Source organism: Antrostomus carolinensis, unplaced genomic scaffold (genome assembly GCF_000700745.2).
Source record: "Antrostomus carolinensis isolate BGI_N321 unplaced genomic scaffold, ASM70074v2 scaffold19991, whole genome shotgun sequence".
In the NCBI taxonomy this organism is placed as follows: Eukaryota; Metazoa; Chordata; class Aves; order Caprimulgiformes; family Caprimulgidae; genus Antrostomus; species Antrostomus carolinensis.
The window spans coordinates 4,812-30,484 of NW_010295057.1; the positions used below are offsets into that span (position 1 = coordinate 4,812).

The window sequence follows — 25,673 nt, forward strand, 5'->3', positions numbered from 1 at the left end:
GGACAAGAGCACACCTAAAAAAATAAGCACACCCCAAAGAAGCAATGCAAAGCCCATATGCTTTTTCCTAGTCTGGGCTTCTAGTTTCAGAGACAGGAGGGCCACATGTGCCAAGACACTAGAGAGAAGGTACCCATAAGCAAAGCGATGATGTTCACACTGCACAACACAGCTCCTTAGCTTGCCTTTGTCACTAAACATGTGGAACATCTATAGTAACCTCCAGAAGTGTCTGAGATCAGCCCACAGGAATCACAGTCAATGAGAGTCTTCTACGTATATAATCTATTCCAGAAACTAATTTTTGGAGTCACAAACCAAATGTCTTGTGTCATCTCCTCACTTCTGTCAATTCAGTGGAGCTCAAAGTAACAAAAAAAAGTCTCTTGAGAGTTTAGCTTGTCTCATCTATACATGTATTTTCAAATCTGAATCAAACTTGCTCCAAGTGTGTCAACTGAAAATAATTTTACATAGCGTGCACCATTTTTGTATTTATTTTGTCTGATGATATACCCCTTGCAACTGCCTTTCTTATTCAAGAAAATTTTACACAAAGTCATGGTCAAAGTCACCTGAGTAAAAAAGATTTAAAAGAAGAGACTCATTTCCTGCCTCTACATGCCTTCAGTCTTCCACTAATGGGAAGGAGAGGATTCCTTACATGCTTTTGAAGTCTCTGCCTTACACTAAACTATCATATAACTACTCTTAATTCTGCTTAATATCCAGTTCCAATACTCCATTCTCCACTACTCCAGAAAGATGGCTGTCATCAAAATGTGACAGGATCAGGAAAAGTAGAACTAAAAAGTTAACAAGCGCATGCGAGATCAGTGATCCGAGAAACAGAACAAAAATGCTTAGACAAAAGGCAAATTTATGAATCAAAATGGAAAAGCAGCAACAATTTCCAAGTGTGTGACCAAGTTTAATGATACATCTCTTCTCTGAAACACTTGACCATCAATAACATTTCATGGGTTACGATGCCCAGAATGTTACTTCATAGGTGTTTTATATGAATATTTACAAAGACTTTCAAAATTCAGTGGCACTAAACAAACGAGAAGAACTTAAAACTTTAAGCTACAATGCTTAAAAAATGTAAACAGTTTATTTTACATAGTTGTAAAATACAATAACTTTCTAATGCAGCTTAATTTTATCTGGAAGGTGAATATATCCTGGTGCCCGTGAACAAGGAATGAGAGAATTCTTTACACAAGTATTGTGCTCCAGTGTGCAAAAAATCATATATAAGAAAGGAATCTAAAGTCCACAACAATTAAAAGACAACAAAAAAATTTTCACGTCCTGAAGTTGAGAAATTTATAAAAACATTTACACATGGTTGCTGACCCATCAAAAACTTGCATAACTTAAAATTCTGAACAATAGCTACTACAAATTCAAGATCTTTCTCAAATGGAATTTTGTGCAAAGATCAGACTAGATCATTCATCATTTTTCCAGCCATATCTCCAACCTTCCCTTCCCATCCCTATTCCTGACATCTAGTGGCCACAAGTGCCACTAAAATCCTTTTGATGAATGTTCAAATTAGTGCATGTAACCAAAAGGCACACACATGTGTGAATACGTTTTCGTGCAGAAACCTGTGCAGGTTCACAATTACGTTGCAAAACAACTGTTCTTAGAAAGTTTAGAGTCTAAAGTTTGGCAGGATTATTCTTACACATTCCTTTCTATTGTACAAGCCCAGGTGTTAATAAGTAGACACTGCTTTCCAAGGATCCAACAGTTGAGTAGCCTTAAAATAAAGATTTAAAAATAAATCAGCCTGTAACATTATTATATTAGATACTTTGCTTTTGCCCGCATTATTGATGGAATTTTAATCCCACAGTACCATAGCTTTATGCTGTCAGTTGCAAAACAACTAAGATACATATTTCTTTTTGTTAATGAAGACTTTGATTGCTCCAGTAAAGTCGGCCGATAAAAGCACTTCTGTGTGATCTGTCTTCAAAGCACCTTCAGAAGGAAAGAGAAAAAACTGTCAGTTCATTAAAAAACAATTTGTTAAAATCCAGCTCATTAAAAGATAAGTTATCACTGTGACACCCTCCTTCCTCTATCACTTTCCTGTTATCTAGTCAATACTTCAAGAAACATCTGCATTTCTAGGAGAGACTTTTTCATTATATGTCAGTAGAGCTCTACATCCCAACAGCTCAAGTGTAAAAAGAACAATCCTAAGGCACACAGGACAACAGCTGTGCCCCTCACTTCACATTCTCTCAGGTTTTAAGAAAGCTGCCAAAATGTTTAACTGTTAAGGGAGGAATATACATCCAGGCCGCTGCAAGGACTTTTCTCCTCAAAACCTCTCCCTCCCAAATTGAAAGTATTCTTCAACATCTTTTCCTCCTCATACCATGGTATCAAGCAGAGCTCGTCTTAAACACCTACCAGAAGGTATGGTATCTGATGTTTCAGAGTCTTCTCCCTTACTTTCAGCTTCTTGCTTTTCAGAAGTTTCCAGCGACACCATCAAACCAGGATTGGGAGCAAAAATGGCAGATGTGACCACTGCATTGTGCGCTTCAGAAAGACAGTGGAGAGCAGGCATGAATTTTACTAAGTATCCAAGAACCTCAGTGCTAGGGGCACCAGGTGAGCTCATCATTCAAGGAGCAATTGTCATTGTTTTATAAACTTAGTGATCTCAGAAGTTCCTCTAAGTGCCCAAAACTAACTGGCAACAGCTCCAAAACATGTTTGATACAAACATGGCCCCCAATTTCCCAAAAAAACTGTGTGTGGAGGAGATAAAAGAATTGCACTTTTTGTTGCAGGATTAAGAAAAACCCCCCAAAACCCCCTTGCATTTGTTTTCAAAGTCACTTTTCCACAAAGCATCTAAGGATTGATAATTATTTTGATTTCTACACTTATTCAACTAGGTTCTGCCAGCGAAACTTTACATTCATTTGGAATCTCCTAGTGAAGCTGGACAAACTCTTAGCTATTCTGTCTCTTGCCATCCCAATCATGCATCTGTAGAGAGTTTCCTGTGGAAAAGGTTTTCTGACAGTCCACTTACAGAAAATCCATCCATTACAATGCATCTTGCTAGTAATTTGTTCAAGCTAAATGAATAGCACTGCTGAGCAAATGAAAACTAGAAGATAAAAATATTTAACTTTTTAAGTCATATGAAGTTAGAGAAAACAAAAGATCAAAAGTTGATTTTTACCTTTAATGCCTTCCCAGAAGTCATTACGGTCTCTTCTTACAGATGTAAACTTGCTCAAGTCATGGTATGTACTCCAAATATAAACATATTTATCTTCCGAACCACTTACAATGTAGGTAAAGTCATGGCTAAAGAGTCAAAGGACAAACATTACTCCTCTTAGCTGTTCAAGCAACCATTACAATAGATCTCCAGATAACTTGCAGCTTTACAAGTACAATCAGCCTAAGTTCACAATTCAAACTGATTCTTTATTTTAGTGACTGCAGCTCAAAAAAATACCCATTCCTTAAATGAACGCGCATGCAAGCTTCCTGACGCTCCCCCTCTGGAAGAAAAAGCAGTTCTGATGAATGGCACACACAAGCTGTCCTCCTGCAGCTTCCGACACAGAACAGGGGTAGTCTAACAGCTCTACTCAGCAACAAGGAAATGGCAAGACAATTCCTTAAGCACTGCTGCCCTCCCCTGCTCAAACATCCAGGTTAAACAGATACCCAAGTGTTTTTCCTTTTTGGCTTCTGCAAGACTCAAAGAGGGAACAGAACAAGTACTCTTCTCCCTCTACTCCCCCTCTTTTACTACCTTAAAAAACAGTATTTCCATGACAGTCATAGTAATAAACTCAGAAAAGCATCTTAGGTCAGCATACAGCAAGAGGAAAAAAAAATTCAACTCAGATTTGCAGGCTGTTTCCTGACAGTGATCACACACAGGCAGTGACCAACAGCCTTGAGCAACAGTTGGGTGACCAATGTATCTGCAACAATATCTGACAAAATTAAGGAAATAAAACCTATTTATCATGAAGGAGAAAACAGATGCAGTGTCCCAGCCCCACCAGTTCTAGCACAGTTCCTGCATTCACAGCAATTGCAATGGACAGCGCAATGGTCACGCATCGCACTGTCCATATGAAAGGATTCACTCATTCACAGAAGCTCCCTGCTCACAGGCAGCTTTGTTATCCTTTACTAGAGCCTTTAGCTACCTTTGCATTCCAAACCAAGTGACATTTCAGAGGCTCAGTTTCATACCAAAGTAACCAGATTATTTAATGAAAGCCTCTGTACTTCAGCCATAGTATTTCCCAAACCCAACAATTCCATTGCTATAACACTACCTTACCTAAAGCTGGCTTTGATTTGGCTGCTGCTGTTGACATAACCTTTATATTTCATAGATAAAGACAGATCTCTTAGGTCATACAATCTGATTCTGGAATCATTTGATGTCACTAGTATCTAGAAAAGAAAGAAATAAATAAAATTTAGAAGTGGAAATCATTAGCATGCCCAAAAAGGAGAACTGGAGGTCATTCAAACAGTCAGAAGTCCAGGTCTTTTGATTAAAAAACAAACAAACAAACAACAAAAAAAGTGACATAGACAAAGAACAGGCCCAAAGAAGCAGAACAAGTTTTAGGACAATGACATTTTTCTTTCTGGTCTTCTGTCAATGGACAGAAGACAACTTCACTGTCGAGATCATCCTGACTATGTCTGAACCAGAACAGCTGCTCTTTACTAAAGTAAAATGTGGGCCTGAAGAAGAGTCATCAATTTGCAAAGGTTATTTTGGAACACATTCCACAATAACACAGCAGAACAGCTGTTCCAGTGAGGTAAATTTCTGAAGAGTCATGACCTATCAATGACTAAGCACCAGTAAGAAGCTACTATTTACTGTATCAGCAAACTGGGCTTTTCTCTTGGTTGATAAGAGTTTACTTCCTTTTCACATTTTTCAGATCAGAAGCTTAAACGTTCTTATAAGGAACAGAGAAATCTATGAAAGGGTTGTCAAAAATGCATAAGGGCATTCAGCTGATTATCCCTTTTTATGGTATCTTAGAAGTGGAGCAGATTGCAGGTTAGCAGTAGGTCTCAAGATGACGCTAGCAAAAGGGTACAGTGGGATGGCAGACAAATACTGACTCAGACTTATCTAATCATTTTATGCAACAAAATTGTGACAACTCCTGGAACACCATCATCACCAAACTACAGAACTTCCTATTTGTTTTCAAAGGAGTTCATGCTGAGCTGTGTTTTATTACATTATCTAACATGCCAACGCACAGCACCTGATGCAAACCCAAAGGCACTATTGATTTCTGGATCTTCTGCATGTCTTTGGAAATACGTAATATCTCTGTTATTGAGAAGAGTACAATAGAGGTGATAACAGCTGGTGCTCTGCTACTCTTTAAGAGTCAACTGTTGACACGACATCGCCTCTGAAACAAGTATACAAGTATATACTTGTATACAAGTGAGAAACTTTTCAGCTTTAGATTACACCTTTAATACTCAACAGGATGGTTTTTTGCATGATGAGAATCTGACCCTTTTAATTGAAGCTAAACAAAAGGAGATTCTGAAGAACAGAGCACACTTGTTTGGGTATCAGCTGCTGAGCTTTCAGCACTTTTTCAGCTTCTCTATGAAGCATATTTCTAAATTAACATTAAATTTGAGAGAGATTAGTTATGACAAACTTTCACTGAAAGTAATTTGTAAGCATTTTATCAACCTTATATTGAACAGAGCATAATGTTATTAAAAATTTATATTTTATCACTATTTAGTATTCTACTAGTCTAAATCAGCTAAGAGTAGCGCTCATTTTAGTAGTGCTAAAAGAGTTCTGATTTAAGTCAGTGACTATAAACAAGTCTTAGCACAAACTTCAAGAAGTTCAATTTCTTACAGATTTTTGACAAGATTACACACATGTAGTGTGTTAACCTCAAGTCAGAAAACTGTTCAGTGTTACCACAGTTACTTTTGACCCTCTCAAAGCATTAGATACTTATATCATGACTCCAGTCCTGAGGCAGAGTTACACTGAAAGCTTGTACCTTATTCTCTCCAGGCAAGGGTTCAATGCCAGTAATTTTTCTTCCAACTCTATTTCGGCCTCTGGTAGAGCGCACGTGTATTTGTGTATGGTACTTCAAGTGCTGAAAAGATATTAAAATATATCCTGGTTTGAAATAATTGAGTAAAAACTTTACTTCAAGTCCTAATAAAGTTTGTTTCTTGAAATTTAAATAAGTGTGACTTTTAAATGGTTTTTATTTAACACGAAAAAAATACATAGTCTCAAAAAAATTTTACCTCCGTGTCATAGAAGATGCATCTTCCATCATATGTGCCTATGACTGCGTATTTGCCATTCTGACAGAAGTTGGCAGCTGTAATCAATTTTGTCTGCCCATCTACTTCATTCCATAATGCCACCTTTTTGTCAGGAATGTTCCAGAGTCGGAGTTTCCCATCCAAAGAACCACTTAAGAAGTACCTGTCATCCTGAGAGGACACACTACATTAATCTCTGCTTGTGCTGTGAGTATGCCCTGATTTCCTTAAAACCTTCCCACCCCATTTCCAAACAGCTTCTCTCCAGAATCTCCTAAATAAGAGCTCTCAGATGAGTTGACTGTAATATTTAAGAAGGCTGAAAAGACAATGTTGAAATTACTGGTAAATGAAGTTCAATTTCTTACAGATTTTTGACAAGATTACACACATGCAGTGTGTTTATCTCAAGTCAGAAAACTGTTCAGTGTCACCACAGTTACTTTTGACCCTCTCAACATAAGTTAGAAAAATACTGAACTTGTCAGGAGTTGAAAGCTCCTTTCAGAGTTCCCAACACATCTACCAGTTATATATGTTCAGGGAACATTGAAATACACTTCCTGTACTTGAGTTTTATTAATATTAGAAGCTTTATTATAGTATTTTTTTTAAAATCATCAAGTAAGATAGTCTGTAAGGGAACTCTGGAGGTCTCTGGTCCACCTGTCCTGCTCATAGCAAGGCCAGCCTCAAAAGTTTGATCAGGCTGTAGAGGGTCATATCCTGTCAAGTTTTAAACTTCCCCAAGGATTCTGTGGTCTCTGAACAATCTGTTCTACTTCATTATGATTTTTTCCACTAATATTTAATCACAGCTTCCCTCATTGGAACTTCTGACTTTTCACCAAGTTAATCAAAACTATGCCAGCTGTGATGTTATATCCAAAACCAATTCACTCTCCACATCATGCCTACAAATGGTTAAACCATGCAGACACACTTTATGAAGTTTAAGGAAGATTAAGAGTTAAAGTTTCAGAATATTACACAATAGATATATTTTTAAAGTGCTCAAACTCTTATTCAATTATTTTTAAAATTGAAGATAAAGGGGGAGGACTCCTGCAATTTCAAATTCTACCTCTCTAGAAGACAGAGGGCAACTACACTTACCCTTGGATGGAATGCTATAGCAGTGACAAAGTCTATATGCTGGAAACAGCAAAGACATTCTCTTCTTGATATGTGCCATAATCTGACAGTCTTGTCCATAGAAGAAGAAAGCAAGAAGTAATTCTGTGAAACAAGAGAATTCCATGGTTATTAACAGACACAAAAGTAAAAGAAAAATACAGGAGCAATCTGATTGGTAAAATCTTAGCAATTTCTTTGTTGCCATGAAATTCAACATTTTGCTCTTTTAGATAAAAATGTTTTATCCAAATTATCATTACTGACTGGTGTTTTCCTTAAGTCCAGTACACCGATGCTCAGTCACAGAAAATTTTGTCGAAGAATCTCAATAGAAATGAATATTTGGAAAGTAGTTAAAGAACTCAGAGAAGAAACAGCACAACAGGCTTCAGAGAAGGGGTCAGAGTCTCTCCTGCCTAAGATCCTTCAGACAAACAGTGTTCTGAAAATTGCAGCTGTATTCCAATGTGGAGAATTAACTGAATAAGCTTTATGTGATACATTTTGACAGTTAAGTACAAGGTAATTCTCCAATTTTAAGATACATGTATATATTCAGCAACTTCAGAATCTGGATGCTTTGCATTAAGACAGTGAAGCATACTGAAGACAAGAAAAGTGATAACACCATACATCAGAAATCATACAGCTCATTGGAAATCCCTTTCACTCTAAACAATTTAACTCCATTATTGAATAAAAAATTGTAATTGTTATTAGCTTGATTTTTTTTTTTTCAAGACAACTTTTAATTAGAGAATCCCAAGAAGTTTGTTCATTTTATCTCAACTATTTCAGCTGGAATAAGGGTTTTCTCTATGAACCTTTTCTCTCAGCTTTAATGATAGTTTTATATTGTTTAGATATATGGTTCCAATGGCAATTAACAAAAGAAAACCATTAAAACACAGGAGAATTATGTAGTCTGTATGAAGGTGCCTTACTTTAGACCAGGAAAGATCAAGAAGATCTGCTGTATGCCCTTTGTATTTGCAAAACGGTCGTTGACGAAACGGGGCATTTTTATCATCTGGGTCTTCATCAACTCCACTGCAAATCTATCAGAGAAGTGTACAGAAACATCAGAAAATATCAGCTGGAAAAATTAACAATAAAGCAATTACTGCTTACAAAAAGGCCAATAACAATTTGAAGAACAACCTCATAGGACTTTAAAATAAACAACACTGCACTAATAAACAACCAAAGTCAATTTCAAGTACAATCAGCTGTGAAACATCATCTTGAAATTCCAAAATTAAGAAGCTCTACATTTTCAATCACAGTTTTTAATTTAGTGGAATAAGCTTGACAGCAATTTAAACAAGTATCTTAAGATAAGCTTTTGGAACAAAGTATTTGAAAAGTATATAAATCCAAAGTATTTGAAAACTGTATTCCAATTTAGAACATAAACTGTGAGTTAAAGTTTCCATGTTTCTATGGCATATCAAGAATGTTAACTTCCTAATAAGACACTCTTTCAGAATAAACACATGCAAAATAAAACTAGAAGTTCCTATACAAAAGCCTTCCAGCAACAGCAACTCAAAACCATCACTGGTGTGTGTGGTTAAGTAAGCATATTCACTCACCTAAGGTAAGGAAATATCAACCTCCTCCCTGCCAAACAGTGCACATTAAATAACGCTACTGCTAAAATCTGGTTTTGTCATCTGTTTCTTACACTACTGGAAACCAAATAGAGGGGAAAAAAAAGCCACTTTAATACATTAATTTTAATGGCAGGTTTACTAAAGTATCTGAACACTCTACAAGTAACAGTGTCTTAATACTTCTGGTCAACCATGTTCCATTTTATTCTACACAGGCATGAAAAATTTAAAAATGCCAGGTTTGATTATGCTTCTGAGTATCCCACTGTTCAGCTTGGCCTTCCTCAGAGAAGACATCATCAGGTCAGATGTTAAACCTAAGTAATGCTCTGAGGCAAAACACTAAGACAGGCAATTCAACTATGTGGGTTTCTTTCCCTTTGGCATTTCACTCAGAAATGTGCTCTGGGAGGGAAGTTACCTGGCAGAAGGTCACAGCAAAGCTGTGCAGATTTTGTAACGCATTAAGTTTAGTGACTTTCTTGCTTGCACCCCATACATGTGGGATAAGAGTATTTGACTGAAGATGTCTATTGATAAGACAGTTCATCTATGCCTCAAAAAACATAGGCCAAGAACTCTTTAATGTGTCTTTGGATAAAGCAACAATGAGGATCTGGCATTAGAGAACAATGTGACCCCCACCTCTTCCCCTCCCAATACCCAGAGTACATACCCCTGCATCTGTATCAGACTTTGAAGAATTCAAACTCTCTTGAGATGGAGAGGGAGAGACACGGCCTAGAACACAGGCAGAAAGACCACAGTCAACCCCAAGTTCACAAATAACTAATTTCTAGTGTTTTAGAGCTCTAGCAAAGCATAGAAAGGTACCTTCTGTGTTGTACTTCATTCTCATGTTATTAAAATAGTCAAAAGCATTCTTTAAAACCCATATTCTTACTACGTTGTCCTGTCCTGCAGATGCAAGTAACCGACCGCAGTGAGAGAATTTCATTGTCCAAACAGCACCCTGCCAAAATAGAGAGATCATTGTTTAAACTTTGTAAAATGCCTTTATCCGATCCAAAAAGCCTTTCTAAAATATCAACTGACAAGATTTAGGACACGTACAAGATACCACAAGTAAAATAAATTATAGATCAAACACTGAAAAGTAATTGTTAGCACTGGCAACATACTTACAAAAAGAACTGAAAAGAAACAGCCCACAGGGCAGATTAGTGTAGGAGAGAAGTTAAAGGAGCTCGGTGCTACCACAGCATTCTACATAAAACTGGTACAGTCAGTAACAGTCAGCAAAACAGGGTTCCAAGTGACCTGCTATTTGATTTGTAGAACTGGCAAGAAATTGTACCTGCGCTTGAAGTTTGCACAAGCTGTCCTAACACTTTTTTTTAATTTATTAAATAGAAATTATGCTTGGTTACACCAATTCTGGCAACAAAAATGAATACTACATATATTTGTTAAATTCAGAATTGGCATGAGGATTTTGCAAAGTTTATGAAGACAACAACCCTCCCTCCACTGCAACATCTGAAGAGTCAGTAGTCAATAAATCACAGTACCACACAAGTAATAATCCATTTCCTCCTGTTACATAAGGAGCAGCTATTGGGCATTTGACTCCACCAACCTAGCATCCTTTTAGGATGCTTTTGGAGAATTTCCTAGGTTTTAAGAAGTCAAATACTGGCATGACAGAAACTAACACAGACAGGTTACCAGTAGGACTGGAAACTTTAGTTGTGGATGAGAAGCTTGAACTCTCTAGTCATCAAACTGATTGCTGTAAGTGATTATCTTTAGCCTAACACTTAAACATGGGGGACTGTTTCAATTGTTGCCAGACAGTTGCTGTCAGGAGAAGAATCTGGGAAGTCAGGAATACTAGAATGCATTTCAGACTCTGCAGGGGAGCGTGCACACTTCCAACAGTGATGAATAGGTACTTTTTCTGCCTCATTCTCCACAGGCTTCTCTGCAAATATCATATCCTGGTCTCTCCCCTCTTGATCACTCTGTTCCACATAACCCATTTATCTCTCCCCAGTTTTGCCTCCAGAACCTATCTAGTATTTCTGTTCAATACTTGTGTTCATATCTCTAATAGGCAGACTAGTTTAACTGCTAACTAGGTCAACCCTGCTGCTTTGTGCTCAGTTCTGGTAGAAGAACATAGCCTATATCAGCCTAAATTTGTAATTGCAGGAACCAAGAAATCAGGTATCACTCAATACCAGAATCACTGAAGCCCAAGTATCTACAGACTTTTTTTTTCCCCTCCTGAAGATCTGATCACACCTGCCAAATTTTCATTTCTTGTCAGAATGTTATTTTCCAGAATGAAAAATGAAACTGCTCTTCAAGAATAACCCTGACAATAGTTTCTGGAAGCCACCAAGTAGATGAAAACTAAAAGTTGAAATTCAGGCTGAACAGATTCAATAAAACCACAGATTAAATTTGAGAGACTTACCATATGCTCTCCACTGAGATCCTGAACAACTTTAATTTGTTCAAAATCGTAAGGTCCCTTGAAACCATGTGCTGCTTTGAACTTAACTGGTCTTGTATATGGCATCCCTTCATCATCACTGGAAGAGGGATCATCTTGATCTGTATGGAAGACTTAAGAGAACACAAATTCATCAGTACGTATCAGAGCACACATTTAATCCATTAATAAGCATTTGCCAATACTTTTTGGCAGCAGATTATTCTTGAAATAGCAAATTTTTATAGGCAATATTATGATCTTAAAGCAAAACAATAAAACTGTTGCATCAAGGTTTAAAAATGTATCTACACTAACTGTAGGTTGCAGTGAATCCAAACACTGTACACTCAAGATAGTAACTGCCATCCAGTTTTGTTCTGTCCCTTTTTTCACACCAGGTCTTGCATTCAGCAGATCCTGCACTAAGTGATTTCTGTCAGTTTAATGCGTGCTGAAAATTTTCCACTTCATTGTATTGGTGTCTCCTGATGGAATATGCTGAAGCCACCTGGTGATTTGCCTAAGAAGTATAAGAATTGTAAAAGAGCTGGGGCAAACAGCCAATAGCAATGTAAGATGCTAAAGTGCAGAAGTTCTACACCACTTATCTCAGGCTGTGGTTAGACTGGCTTACTGCAGTACTAGAAGTCTGTCTGAAAGAAGCACTGATGAAACAAGAAGGTGAGAATACAGTTGTATTGGGAAATCTCACAGGAGCTCAAACTATATAAGAATTCTAATGGTGATGTTGGTTATCAGAAAACAATCTGATTTTATTAAAGTAACGAAGACAACTCCCACTTCTACCTTTGCTGCAATAACTTTCCAAAAAGGTCTACGTTTTGATATCCAGCTTTCTAACAGCAAAACAAAATTTACAGTGTTTAACTGGTTTAACTGAAAAGGTCTCTCAACTACTACTTTACAAGTATTCATCCTTGTAACCCGCTAGCCTCAGAATGCCTACCAAGCTACAAGCTTTAATTCTAAAAAGCCACATCAACTGTACAATGGCAGTATACAGCAGGCTTCGATTCCTAGAAGCCCAGGGATAAACAGACTATCCTACTAAAAAAAAAAAAAGTCATTGTCACTGACCTTCGTCTCGAACACTCTTCACTTTATTTACAGCACGTTCACCGTATTCTTCAGCAAGGTGCTTTGCTCGCTTTACAGACTTGCCAAGGAACTTTTTCAGCTGGGTCCTTAAAAAGCAAAGGCATTTTTTCAACACATACCACTGGCAAATTCTCATTTTTTGCTATTACATATCAAGTTTTGATTTGAAATGCAGTATTATCTCTTTACATTCCTGATTCTTAAAATAAGTATTTAGTTTGCCAGGAGTCACATAATCTTCAGTTTAACTGCAGAGCAATGGGCTAACAAATTCAGGTATCACTTGTACTTAAAAGGTGACTTGTTCAGAAGTCAGTAGGAGAGCTTCAGCTTAGAAAAGCAAAACCTGGCTTTTCTTTGTAGGGACATGAAACAGTATCTTACGTTTTTTGTTTTAACCTCCCTCCATCAGAATCAGTTTGCTGTGTCTGCATTTTGTCTTCATCATCAGACTGTGCTGCATCGTTACTAGGAAATACAGAAGTGCTTGTTTAATGCGAAATCATAATGAATCTAAATTGAATGAAACATTAGTAAAGTAGGATTTGCATTTTAAGATCCATCTTTATTCCTTCAGATAACACATTGGAAATGCATGAATGTGATATTAATCAAGTAATAAGACAGATCTTTCAGTTCTTTGGCACCTTGATATTGAAACTGTATACACACTCCAGATGCCAAAGATACATTTGGCAAAGATACTCCCTTCCATAAATTCAAAACTTTAAGCTTATTGTGACATTTTGCAAGCTAACAGCAGACAAAATACATTACATCACTAGGAAATGTAAACATCTTGTTCTCACATCTTGCTTTTGTAGATCACATAAATAAACGCTGGTTAATTCTGAAACAGAAGTTTGTACACAGAAGAGTACAGTTCTACAGAAGTGAGTTTTCAATGATAATACAGCAATGCAAAAAACCTCAAAATTGTCTGATGTGTAATTCACATAAATCTAGGTCTTTGGAAAAAAGTCTAGACTGACACAATTTCCTGATCATTAAGAAACTGTATTTTTCTATCCAAGTTTACAAATAGACTCAGTTTTAAATATTAAAAGGGCCTAAAGCCCTGCTGAGGACAGGAAAACCTCAAAGTAGTCAGCTACACTGATGACCACAGATCTTCAGAGCACCAAAGTGTACTAAATTAAACACTGAAAAATCTAGAGGAGGTGGTAGTGTGAACTATACATAGTACCTGAACATAAACTGTGTTTAATACAGTATAGAAATGACAACATTTAACACATCAAGTGCTAACTGCAATTCAGCTGGATTTTCAGAGATACTTGCCTGTCAAATTCTAGCAATATCACCAACTTTTAGTTAAAATAATTCAATAACCAGCCTAGTTCATAGAGAACTGGGAATTAGTGTTCAAATTAGTCAGAGACAGATGGTTTGGGACAACCTCTACTTGCATAAGAGCTGCCTCCACGTATGCAAAAACTACAAGGGCAACAGTATCAGGAGATGAAAGCTATCATCACTCATACCTGACGTATTCTTTAGTTCTTCTCATGATATGCAAAGTTAGTGGATTAATGCCTGTTGGCAACTTTTCTTCTGCCAAACTCAGGGGTATTTCTTCACCTGTATCAAGGTTTTTTATCATTACACTTGCTAGAATTTCCTGTGGAAAAAATAAGATGTGAAATCGAGATGACTTGATTATACTCCAAAACTTAAGGCAAAATATAAATCATCTAATCTTAGAGATTATTTGTCTTAATGGGAAATTCTGTAGCTCACTATATATTTATTTCACAAAGACTAAGTTTAAGTTAAAATTGCCTTCAGTGTGTTAATGCAAACATTACCAGCTACTATACACAGATGAACAATTACATGTCATCACAAGCTTCAACTTCATAAATCAGAAATGCAGCTGTACAGACATCAGTCACTGCCTGACACTGCCCATGCTAATATCAAACATATTATGTAATTAAAAGATTTTGTTGCAGTCTTCCCCTTTCAGATATTTCAACTGCTGTAGCCTAGATTTAGTCAAAGATAACCTTAACCTACAGAGAAAAAGCATTTAGATCCAACTAGTACTACACAAAGGAAAAGGGTTTTTTGAAGCATTTCAGGATCTGCTTGTGATCATACGCCTGTTTAGCAGCAGCAAAAAAAAGCTATACAAAGACATACACAAATAAAAACTGGCAGCAGCTCAATATCATCATTAGGATGAATGGAAGTTATTAACTGAAGAAACTTTCTTAATATCAGGAAAATCATTCTCCTATTGCTGACTCCTTCACTTTTAGATATATGACAAAACACCAAGTTTGCTGGTGTTGCCTCACACTGAAATCTCATAGCATGTTTGCATAGCTACAAACACAAACTCCCAGCATTTCAGATCTATTACAGCTCACACTCCCAAACACTAACACTACATATGACTCAGAGGCCACAAAGTGCCTAGGTGGACAAAGCCAGCTTGCCATCGCTCCCGTTTGCATCCCTGGTTGCAGCATATGGTGGTTTAGAGCGCAGAGTGACGTGTGACTACTCCAATTCATTTGACAGGCTGGAAAAGCACGCATGAGAATGTCCTATGTTCAGACCACATCCATTAATACCTCATCCGTGAGCTCTCTTCCAGAATTAGATCTGGGTCTTTGTGGTCCAAGTACTTCATTTGTTGTTTGGCCATCAGCTGCTTTCCCATTTTCCTGAAATTTCACAGACAGAACACATTATCTCTGGTGTAGCACAGAAGGGATAGAAAATGCTGCAGTTCTTGAACTTAAAGTCATTTCACAATACCTGTGCAGTGACTATTTTATCTCCGCTAGTTGCGCTTGCCAAATCCAAAGAAGGCTGAGAATCTTTGGGCATGCCTTCCGTCACTGTACTTGGAGTTAAAAGACCACCAGCTGTGAAGCTCTCTCGAGAAACTGGAAAGAGAGTCATATTAGAAAGAGCATAACACTTGCCATAGACAGTCTACAGACTGATAGAATCCTAACATCATATTCCTGAACATCCTTTCTGACAAGTTTGAGGTTTTTTTAAACACCAACTGCCACCAAATTTGCCTTATCAATTATATATTTCACATATAGTTGGAGGCACAGGAACAATTTCACACCTAGTCCTCTTAACAATTATTTTTTTGGTCATTTCCCTAGTAACCCAGGACTACTCCTTTTCATGAGACCTCAGTCTACGTCTCGACTTGTATTTCTATGCAAATACAGATTGCACACATTTTCTCTGAAGCATGTAACTTTTTTTAGTCTCTGTATTGATGAGGCAACTTCTCCTTGCTACAGAAGCAGCTATTTTGGTAGGAAGTGTTAGTTTACAAGAAAGTCTATGAATCAGGAACACTTGTAATGCAAAAGGGTGTTTCTCCACTGTAAGAAAGCTAAGATCGATGAAGAATCTTTTTTTTCCTCATTTAGATGTCAACTAAATTAAAACCACAAGACTGAACGATTCTTCACTCAAAACACAAAAATAAGTAGCATGTAGATAACTACAGCCATCTAAAATAGAATACTTGCCTTCTAAAACAGGTTTTTGCACTTCAAAATCCAGTTCACTCTTCTTCTTCCGAGGTGGTGGAGCTGGCCGTGCAGGTGGTGGTGGTCTTGGAGGAGGAACATTTGTTGGAGGTGGTGGCCGTGCTGGGACAGGCTTCTTTGTGCTAGCAACTATATCAGGTTCTACAGTGAGCTGCCTTGGTGGTTTTGCTGGAGGCATTTCTTCTGCTGTAGAAAGCTCTTTGGTAGATAAATCTGAAGCCACTTGTTCTAAAGTATTTGCCTCTTTCTTGTCTGTTATGTCCTCATTTTTTGATGTTTCTTCTTGTGCTTCAGTTTCATCCATTTTATGGTCAGTTGCATTTGTTACTTTTGTTAGTTTATGAGTTTCCTGTTGCTCAGAAGTAAACAAAAGCTTCCCTGACTCCAATTCAGTGTCCTTACACACACTCTGACACACTGGTTCTCTAGGGTCTTCTTGTAATGATATTTTAGCAGGTAATACTTCTGGAATACTACTAATGATACTTGCTCCAGAAATCCAAGCATTTGCATCTGAAGTTGCAACAGTCAGTTCTTTTCCTCTAGAAGCTAAAGAATCATCATCCAGTTGTTGTGCCTTCTGGCTTTCTTCTATAATACTGTCAATAATCTAAAACCCAAAAAGAATTCTACTGTTAAATAGCAGGCATTTCTAGGGTACGCTTACAGTCAGTTTGTACAACACCCACAAGAACTCATCCACTGAAGAGTTGCTTTGTATACAAAAAATATTTTGTTTAAAAATTCTGGAGACCTAGGTGCAGAAATAGGCATAACTGAAAAAGAAAAGTGACTATTTTCCATTCCTCTTTAATGTCCTTTGAGAGAAAGTTAGGAAACAAGAGCTGTTCACTCTTCAGAGTTCTCATGCACTGCTAAATATGATCCTGCAGGTTATACAAATAATTCAACACTGGTGAATCCTAAATATATTTTTAGAACACTTAGTTTCATATTTACCCTTTAGATGGACACACTAACATTAGTGACAAATTCTAATCTATGTTAGTTTCAGAATGAAGATTATTAAATTATTTAATATTTCTATTGTGATGCTGGAAGTGCAAAGTAATATTTAACCAACCTCTTTTGAATCATCCTGTTTCATTTCTTGTACAGAGGTTTCATTTCCAGGTTTGTGTAGTTTGCTGTCCGTATCCTATGGAAAAAAAAAAAAGGTAGATACTCTAAGATGATGGTAGCAAGTCCTTCAGTAAGATGATCTAACAAAAATATAGCTACAACAAATTAAATAGCATGAAGGACAAGAATTCTGCTACGTTTTCACATTTTACTGCTGTCAGACAGAGGTTTAAACAGTAATGCACAGTACACATGAAGAATACTTCACACCACCATACAGAGAGAGAAAGCCTGCACACTATTAAAAGTTACTGAGCTTAAAATAATAAGAAAAAACAAACACATCTCAACTGATTTATTGAGCTGAGATATAGAACTGCTGTTCTACTCCTCCTTCCCATCTACAGATATGAAACTCCCTTCTGTTGAGGTCAGCACTTCTCTACTCTCCCTTCACAACGTTAAAGCCCCCAAGGCTAGCTGTTACCATTACAAGTATTTTTGTTAGGCTATTAATTTAATTCTGCTTATACAGTAGATATGCAAGAGACACTCGTTTAATATGGAGATTAGGTATTTTAAAAGGCCTCCACAAAGTTTTTCTAACATAAAAGCAAGTTCTACTTTGCTTTTTCACCAAAATCTATCTTCAAGGGTATGACAACTTAAATACTTATGTGAAACCAGTGTCTACAGAAGCCCATTATATTAATTTCTAATTTTATTGACATTAATCTCACATACCTGTTAAACTTTGGACTTAGGAAATATTTCTTACCCATTCCAAGACAAACTATACCATTAGTCACATATTTACTCGCCTGATATGGTACCAAGCAGAAAAGCAAATACTTTTTCCGCCTTCAAAAACTCAGCTTAACAAGTGACTTAGGAAGATACTTTAAAAAATCAGAAACCTATAAGCAAGATACACAACTTCATAGCTATTAAATCAGTCAACAAGACATTAAAGTTAATTTTGTAGTTCATTGATTGCACTGAGTTTAGTCAGAATGATAGTGACATTTCTTGAAAGGCTTACACATGTAATGCTCAATCATTAAAGGGACATTAAATGGAATACAAAATAGGGTATAAGCCTCTGTTCCACAAGGGATACTGTAAAACTCATGCAAAAAGATGACTGATTCAGAGCAGAGTGCTGCTGGCAAAACAGAAACACTATTTTTACTACAATTTCCCAACACTTCACTGACCAAATGTCAAGCCTTCTTTACTCTGCGTAACAGTGCTGCACGACATCACCTTTGGCCTTTCTGAGACCAGGAAATAAGTGTTATTTGTACAAGGTTTCAACTCCTCACCTATTCAGTGTGTGCCAGATTCAGCTGCACTGTCACCACACACAGATGCAGCATACCAATTACCTGTGTGGGAAGTGGCAATGCTGGCTCATTAAGCTAAATATAGTGTTTTATCTTCACATAACCTAGAGCGGAGGCTTTTGAAATACAAGCACTAAGATTTTTCTTATTTTGAAGAGAGCAGAGAGCAAAGAAAACTATTTCATATAAATCGAGAACAAAACCCAAGTGCTGCAGAGACTTGCTTACTACTCACAAATCACTTGAAAGAGGGTAGTCTAGTAATTAAGTAGAGCTCAATTAAATTGCATGTATACATGTCAGAATAAAATTAGCTTCCAAACATTTTAACATAACCTGAATAAAAGTAAAGTTGGAACTTCAAGAGACATAAGCACAACAACTGCTACCTACAAGAAAAGCCTATAGTTCCCTGTCTGTGTAGATGTTAGGGCCGCTGTAACACACCTACTTCACGGAGAAATGCTCAAGGCTGCTTATTAACAAGCATTTGATTGATTTTAAGAAACTCACCTTTAATACATGGGATCCAACTTTCATCGGTGACCTGTTAGAAAGAGAAGATAGCTAGAGCTCAAAGAAAAAAAAATCTCTTGACAGTAAGCTTTATATTAAACAGTCCATAGTACAGTCTTCATTTAAAATTAATGTATACTTGATACTTTAGACAAGCAACAAAGCAAATGCTTCTCTTATCACTCCCTTAAACAAAAGGCTCCAAACAGAGTTAAGTGCCCAGCTGTCTGCAATGCACACAGCCACAGCTTCTACAATCCCTGAAAGTTTCTCACTCAGATCTTCTAGAAATCCTGTTCCTATTGCCCTTTTCTAACAAACTGATACTATTCCAAGTAAACATTTAAAAACATTTCACATTACAGAGAATTTAAAATCAGCATGTAGCGTGAGCACAGAGTGGACATAAAAGAACCCAAAACTTTCAGAAAGCAGAATTGCCAGTGCTCTAGTAGCTGGTAAATCAAGTGCCTGAACCCTCAGCTGTAGAGTCAACACTATCACAGTCATTCTGCCCTTCAGCCTCTCCAGCAAACGCAAGGTCTTCTTGTTGCTAATCATGATGCTTGGTGTAAAGATAAGTTTTTAAATTACAACAGAAGGGAATTAGTTTTGCACTACTTTCCAAAATGCATACTCTGAAACACTGAATTTGCATTAGCATCCACTCACACATAACCTCTCATTTCACTAATTACATGAAAGAACAAGGTATCTTAAGGGAATGGTATCAACTAATTACTTCTCTTCAGGTCACCGCTCAATGCAATCAGTGAACAGTCAACTCTCACTATACTTACATTTTCCACAAGATTTTCAGAATTCTAGAAGATATTTAAATATTGAGTCACTCTGCTTGTTCATGTATATTCATATATAAAGAAGCTGAAAGGCTGGGCCAGATGATCTTTCAAGGTCCCTTCCAAACTGGGCTGTTCTATGATTCTATTAGTTTGTCAGTCACAAGCACAGACCAAGTTACAGATTATGTCCTTAAAAGCTTACCACCAAATGAACTACAGCCTGGATTGTACGAGCATCCCAGCTGCTACCGAGGTCAGGGACACTGGACAACTTTGACCATCATCTTGTGCCACGCAATAGAAACAAACACAGAGATCTCGGTCTAATTTGCCCTTCCTGCCTCCAAAATGATGGTTTCAAGGGACAACACCTTCTGAAAAAGGAAACTATTTCAATATCATTTTTATGAATTTCAGTTCTTCTCTTTACTGTCTGAAAGCATTTTATGACAAAAAGATCACACTTAACAGCAGAGTTAGGCAAACAAGAAAGCACACTGGATCGGTGTATAAAGACTGTATCACTTGTAACTAATTTAACACCTTAAACCTACACATTTCTGTCCAGATACTGACTCTTAAGATGCACAATATCTGTATCACTGCTTTGAGGCATAAGCCTCCTAGAAGGTACTAACCCCAGTGTGCAAAAAAGAGCAAAATCAGTATTCTGACCTGAAAAAACAAACACATCTTTTGACTTCCAAAATATATTGCTGGGAAAGAACATAGCCTGTGTTGAAATTCTGGTTACTGGAACATTTCCAGTTCCACTATCAACTCTTGGATTTCCTTAGAAATAGTGGCAGAAATGCATCTCAGTTCATTAAATCCACAAGATCACTTTAACCATGACATATATTTATAATTACAACATTAATGCCTAGGCTTCAGCAAGGTGTAGGGTCCTATTGTACAAGGCACCGCTAAGACTTTACAACCTCAATAAAATACAAATCCCTCAAGTGCAAATAGATACTTCAGCTTTCTATCATGACACACCACTAATTAGCATGTCACTTCTGGTACAGGCAAATCATTCCTCCACTGGTAACACAAAACACGAGGTTCAAAAGACATTGCTGCCCTTTCAGACTTCTTTAGCTAATTAGTCCTGTGCAAGATCTGCACTCAAACTAAAACAGATGTTATTTCCCCCCCTCACGCTTTACCTTGGGAAAAGCTGCTCAAGTGATAAAGGTTACAGAGACAGCCAGTATAGAACACAACACAGTGCTGATGGCTTAATATAGCACACCTACATGGCTTATGCTGAGGTGAAGCTTCGTCCTTGAAATTACATGCTTTTAAAACGTGGCAAAACTTCCCTATTTGGCAATAATATCATTTTCAGATCAGTTTATAATGCAGCCAAATAAGTTTAGTGGCCTGCCTGAGATTATTTAAGCTATGTGTTTATAAGTATTATCGCTCCCTTAATCATGATTAGTTGCTGCTTATGTGCTACTACATTTATAAAGACAAAGTCATTCACAGAATGAGTTTGGTAATTGAAGTCTCTTGTAGTTCAACTTTACAGTGGAATGGTCTCACCTTCCCAATCACCTGAAGCTACCAGCCTTTTCCACTCCTCAGTTTTATTTTAAGGCCACTCGTTTTATGGATGCAATATCTGAAATGCTTCGATTTTTTAAAAAATATATATAGTGGCAAAAGCATCTGAAAAGATTTATATGAAGATAAATCCAATGATCAAATATTGATTTTGCTTTGCAACGTCTGCAACTTGACAGGATTAACATTGAGACTGAGATATGCCACAGAAAACAAAGCAAAAACTTAATTTTGTTGTCTGATTGTTTAGTAAATAGTGGGGTCTAAAAATTGGTCACAATAGATCTTTCAGACTGCATTTCACACAAAACACTTTTACAAGTTTTCTTACATGATACCACTGTAACACCGGTTTAACACCAGGGTTCAAGGTTATCTACAAAGATTAAACTAAATTCAAACAAAAATCCCATTTCACCTGCACAAACATAACCAGATGCCCAATTAATATGAAAGTCAAATAAACTCCTGAAGAACTTTTTTTTAATTGTTTATTCAGCTGTCAAATTCATCCTAGTACTGACCAGACTATAGGAAGCTGCTATTCAGGTAGCTCCAGCCTAGTACCTATTCAAAATAAGCTTCACATTTTAAACACATTGTTGCAAAGTTTTGTGACAGAAAACAAAACATTTAGCCCATAAAAACCCCCCCAAACAATTCTGTGAATAACTGGCCTTGGTCAAATCCCAGAACCACAGTGCTTGATTTCCTGGGAGGATGTGCATTGCTACAAAGCAAGTGTGCTAACAGGCAGATGGGCAGAGGTTTACAGTTAATGTGTAGTAGTACACACTGCACACACAGGTTCAGCAACCAGCCCACTAACTGCATTTACTGCTGTCCTTCAGCTCGCAGAAGCACACAATGGTTTCCTCCCTCTAACCTATGGCTGGCCTGGAAGCTACAATTATTCCTGATGTAGCTCTGTGGCAGTTCCCACCTCCAGCCCCACGGGGATTCACCGCTGCACTGCACTGCTCGGGCTGCCCTCAGCCAGCGCGGGGGAACTTCAGCTAACTCACAACGCAGAGGCTTGTCTGCAGAGCTGCAGGTCACCACAGCATCGTCACTAACACTCCACACTCCATCTGTTTGCTGCAAAGATCAGTTTTGCATGTTGGCTAAAATACACACAGACAAAAAAATTATACTAAGCATGTCCCATGTGTCAACAGGGCACAACTTAACATTATCTAGCTTCCTACACAGAAGAAAACGAGATTCTACAGGAAAAGCATCAAAGCAAATTCAAAAAGACAGGACTACTGAAGTTAGAATTTAAGATTTTAAATGGAGGTACCAGAGGATATTTCCCATTATCTACACCCTCTCCTGAATCCAGTGCCTTTTGTTTGGTTTCTCACAACAATTTTTTGGGTATGAGTACACTAGGAACAAACTCACCCCTTACTGTCAGGCATATGACATTCAAACCATTAGGTTTGTCAGTTCTTGATTTCAGAGCGGGTGGATCACCTTTCTTATAAATAAAATATAAGAGGGTCTGTCACATGCCTGCAACCAAACAACTGTGACTTACTTCATATTTTCCTTCTCTCAGAACTGACATCCTCCTTCATGGGACAGTTCACGCCTCTAAACTTCAGTATCTTTTTCTAAATCTCTTCTGTCGTTATAATCTTTTGAAAGCAGAGTGACAGAGGTTAAATGAGGGCACCTTCTGTCACACTACCTCTCCCTCTCCATTCCTCTGGCTACACAACAAATTGATGCCTTCCCTGACCAGTCCACAGAGGCACCTAGATCCTTTTGCTAGGGTCTAGAAAAGCCTATAGAAATAGACATTGTGTAGGACCTAGTTTTGTAACAGAGGGACACTCTCCACACATCCTGTCAAAAGCAGAATTACACGTAAAAGGCCAAGATCTACAGCAGAACTGAAGCACACAGGCCTGGCCAGAGAGGATACAATAGTCTCCAAACATCTCATTTAAACAAACTTCACCTTATGGGAGTCACCAGTTCAGGAGAACTCAGTTCATTATCATCTAAAAGAAACATTTTGTAGCAAGTTCTGTAATTTTTGCTAATTAATTCTTAAAGAGCATCAGTTGTACGTGTACTTGAGGATGCAGATATAGTACTTCCCTCGAGAGAGGGGCTTAGGCCTCAGTACCTACTGACTCACAGTAGCAACTGGGAGCTTACATCCAACTTGAAATTTCCATTCTTCCACATCACAAGACAATTAATAAAATAAATAAATAGCAAAGAAGTTGGTAAATCTACATAAACAGTTGTCACCACATTCAGAATTTCTATATCAGCAGTTATTAAACTTCCTCACATGGAACTTGGGGCAGGGCAGAGGAAGCTACAAACCCCACATTTTTAATGAGGGCAAATCTATCTACACCACTTTGCTAAAAACTGGCTATAGCACGTGCTGCCAAAAAGGATTCCCAAGTGTTTTTGCTGATCATCAGAACACTGAAGGCACAAGGGAATGCCTCAAACTGCAGAGGGCAATATGCACTTGTTTTCAGCTGCCCTTCCTCCAGGAAAAGGTTTGCAATTTTTTTTTTTGTGGGTCCCAACTCAATTCATCACACATTCACAGGTCTCAAAACTACGATCTACAAACCTGCTTCCACTAAGTGTCCAATGGAAATGTGGAATTAGCTCTTAACAAATCTCAAAGCTTATTTAGAGAAAATACTCTCTATATTGGTAGCACAGATGTAACAGCAGACTGAATTACAGATTCAGTATCTGTACTGCAAACTAAGCCCTCTGAGATCACCTCCTTACTCGACTCAAATTGACAGAAATCTATTGACTTGAGTCAATGATGCATCCTTATAATTTATGGAAGAGCAACGGAAAATTAAAAGCATCTTTCATTTTAATTTCTAGTGAATGACTTCACATTATCAAGTACTGCCTAGACACAGGTGGGGGAAATCTGCAAAGTCAGGACATACAGCATTATCTGTATCAAATAAAAGGGAGGATATGCAGTTGGGCCAGATTTAGTGGCTCACTTCTACCTAAAGGTCTGGTTCCCTCTTCCTGCCTGTGGCTTCTAGCCACACAAATCCCACACCTTTACCCTCTCCTGTCCCCACCCTGCCAGGTTCCAGCTGTTTTAACTTCTAGAAACAGCACAAACTATTCAATTTTTCAGCTGTTTCAAATTACTTCGAGTTAAGGCAACTCATAGAAGAGTCTGATGATTACTAGTGCCAGAGCAGGGTAAGCAGCTGGAGCAAAACCCCATTTCAGCACAAGCACTGTTAATTTGGCTTACCACATCTCATGGGATTGTATGCCAAGATGTGCTTTTTACCAGGCTACATAACAAGCTAAGTTCTGAAAAGCTTTAATAGAGGATGTGCAGGTGAGGAGAACAGAGCTAATCTTTCCTTTGTTCTAGGCATCCAGACCACTGACACACAGACTAAAACAAGCCCTTAGTCAATTATTGAAGGTTCAAATGGATGGATCCCACAATCCATATCTTCTTGCTCTTTCAACAAGCTACATGAAACCTCATCCTGCAAGGTCAGATAATGGAGAGGTTTGGTCCAGACTACACGGAAAACAGAACCGATACAAACCATAACCTGGTTAGCACAGAACCAGAAAGAGAGATTTACAATTTGAAAAGAGGGAGTGTATTTGGCCAACATCAACAATACGGTGACACAGTTCATTCTGAAGTAACAGCACTACGAATCGACATCAGAAAATGCTGTTAAAACTTCACTACACAGGACCATACACCGGTAAATACAGGCGGCATCGAAGCAACACCATTAAAAACAATGTCAGGGCACAGCAGGAGTTGTTTTACACGCAGCTGCCGTCAGCCTGTTGCTGATGAAACTCACGCTCTTCTTCTTCCCTGAGAAAACCTGTTACTTTTATCGCGATTCAGGGATTAGTTCTGCCGGTCCCGATTTAATCTCCGTCGTTTCTAAAAGCCACCCATCGCCAGCACAGGGAAGGCAGATGTGATCTCATCACGATAATGGCTCCTGCCATCCCCACAAGCCTTAGAAACCACATCGAGAACTGCTCCATCTCTTCGCAGCCCCCTGACTTTGGGGCTCGCCGCTCCCTCAACC

The 25,673-nt window shown here is 37.9% G+C and overlaps 1 protein-coding gene across 1 annotated transcript; it reads right to left on the minus strand.

Moving 5' to 3' along the window:
- Positions 1–910: 910 nt before the first annotated feature.
- Positions 911–19,226, minus strand: WDR44 (WD repeat domain 44). Its single transcript, XM_010177864.2, has 19 exons — positions 19,199–19,226; positions 17,341–17,415; positions 16,236–16,866; positions 15,493–15,623; positions 15,306–15,398; positions 14,208–14,344; positions 13,087–13,170; positions 12,682–12,788; positions 11,563–11,714; positions 9,954–10,092; positions 9,796–9,860; positions 8,448–8,561; positions 7,483–7,605; positions 6,346–6,537; positions 6,087–6,188; positions 4,352–4,467; positions 3,224–3,351; positions 2,437–2,568; positions 911–1,998 (listed from the first exon to the last, which is right to left on the minus strand). Exons 1-19 carry the CDS (start codon positions 19,223–19,225, stop codon positions 1,904–1,906), a joined length of 2,643 nt encoding a protein of 880 aa, XP_010176166.1. The 5' UTR covers position 19,226; the 3' UTR covers positions 911–1,903.
- Positions 19,227–25,673: the final 6,447 nt, after the last annotated feature.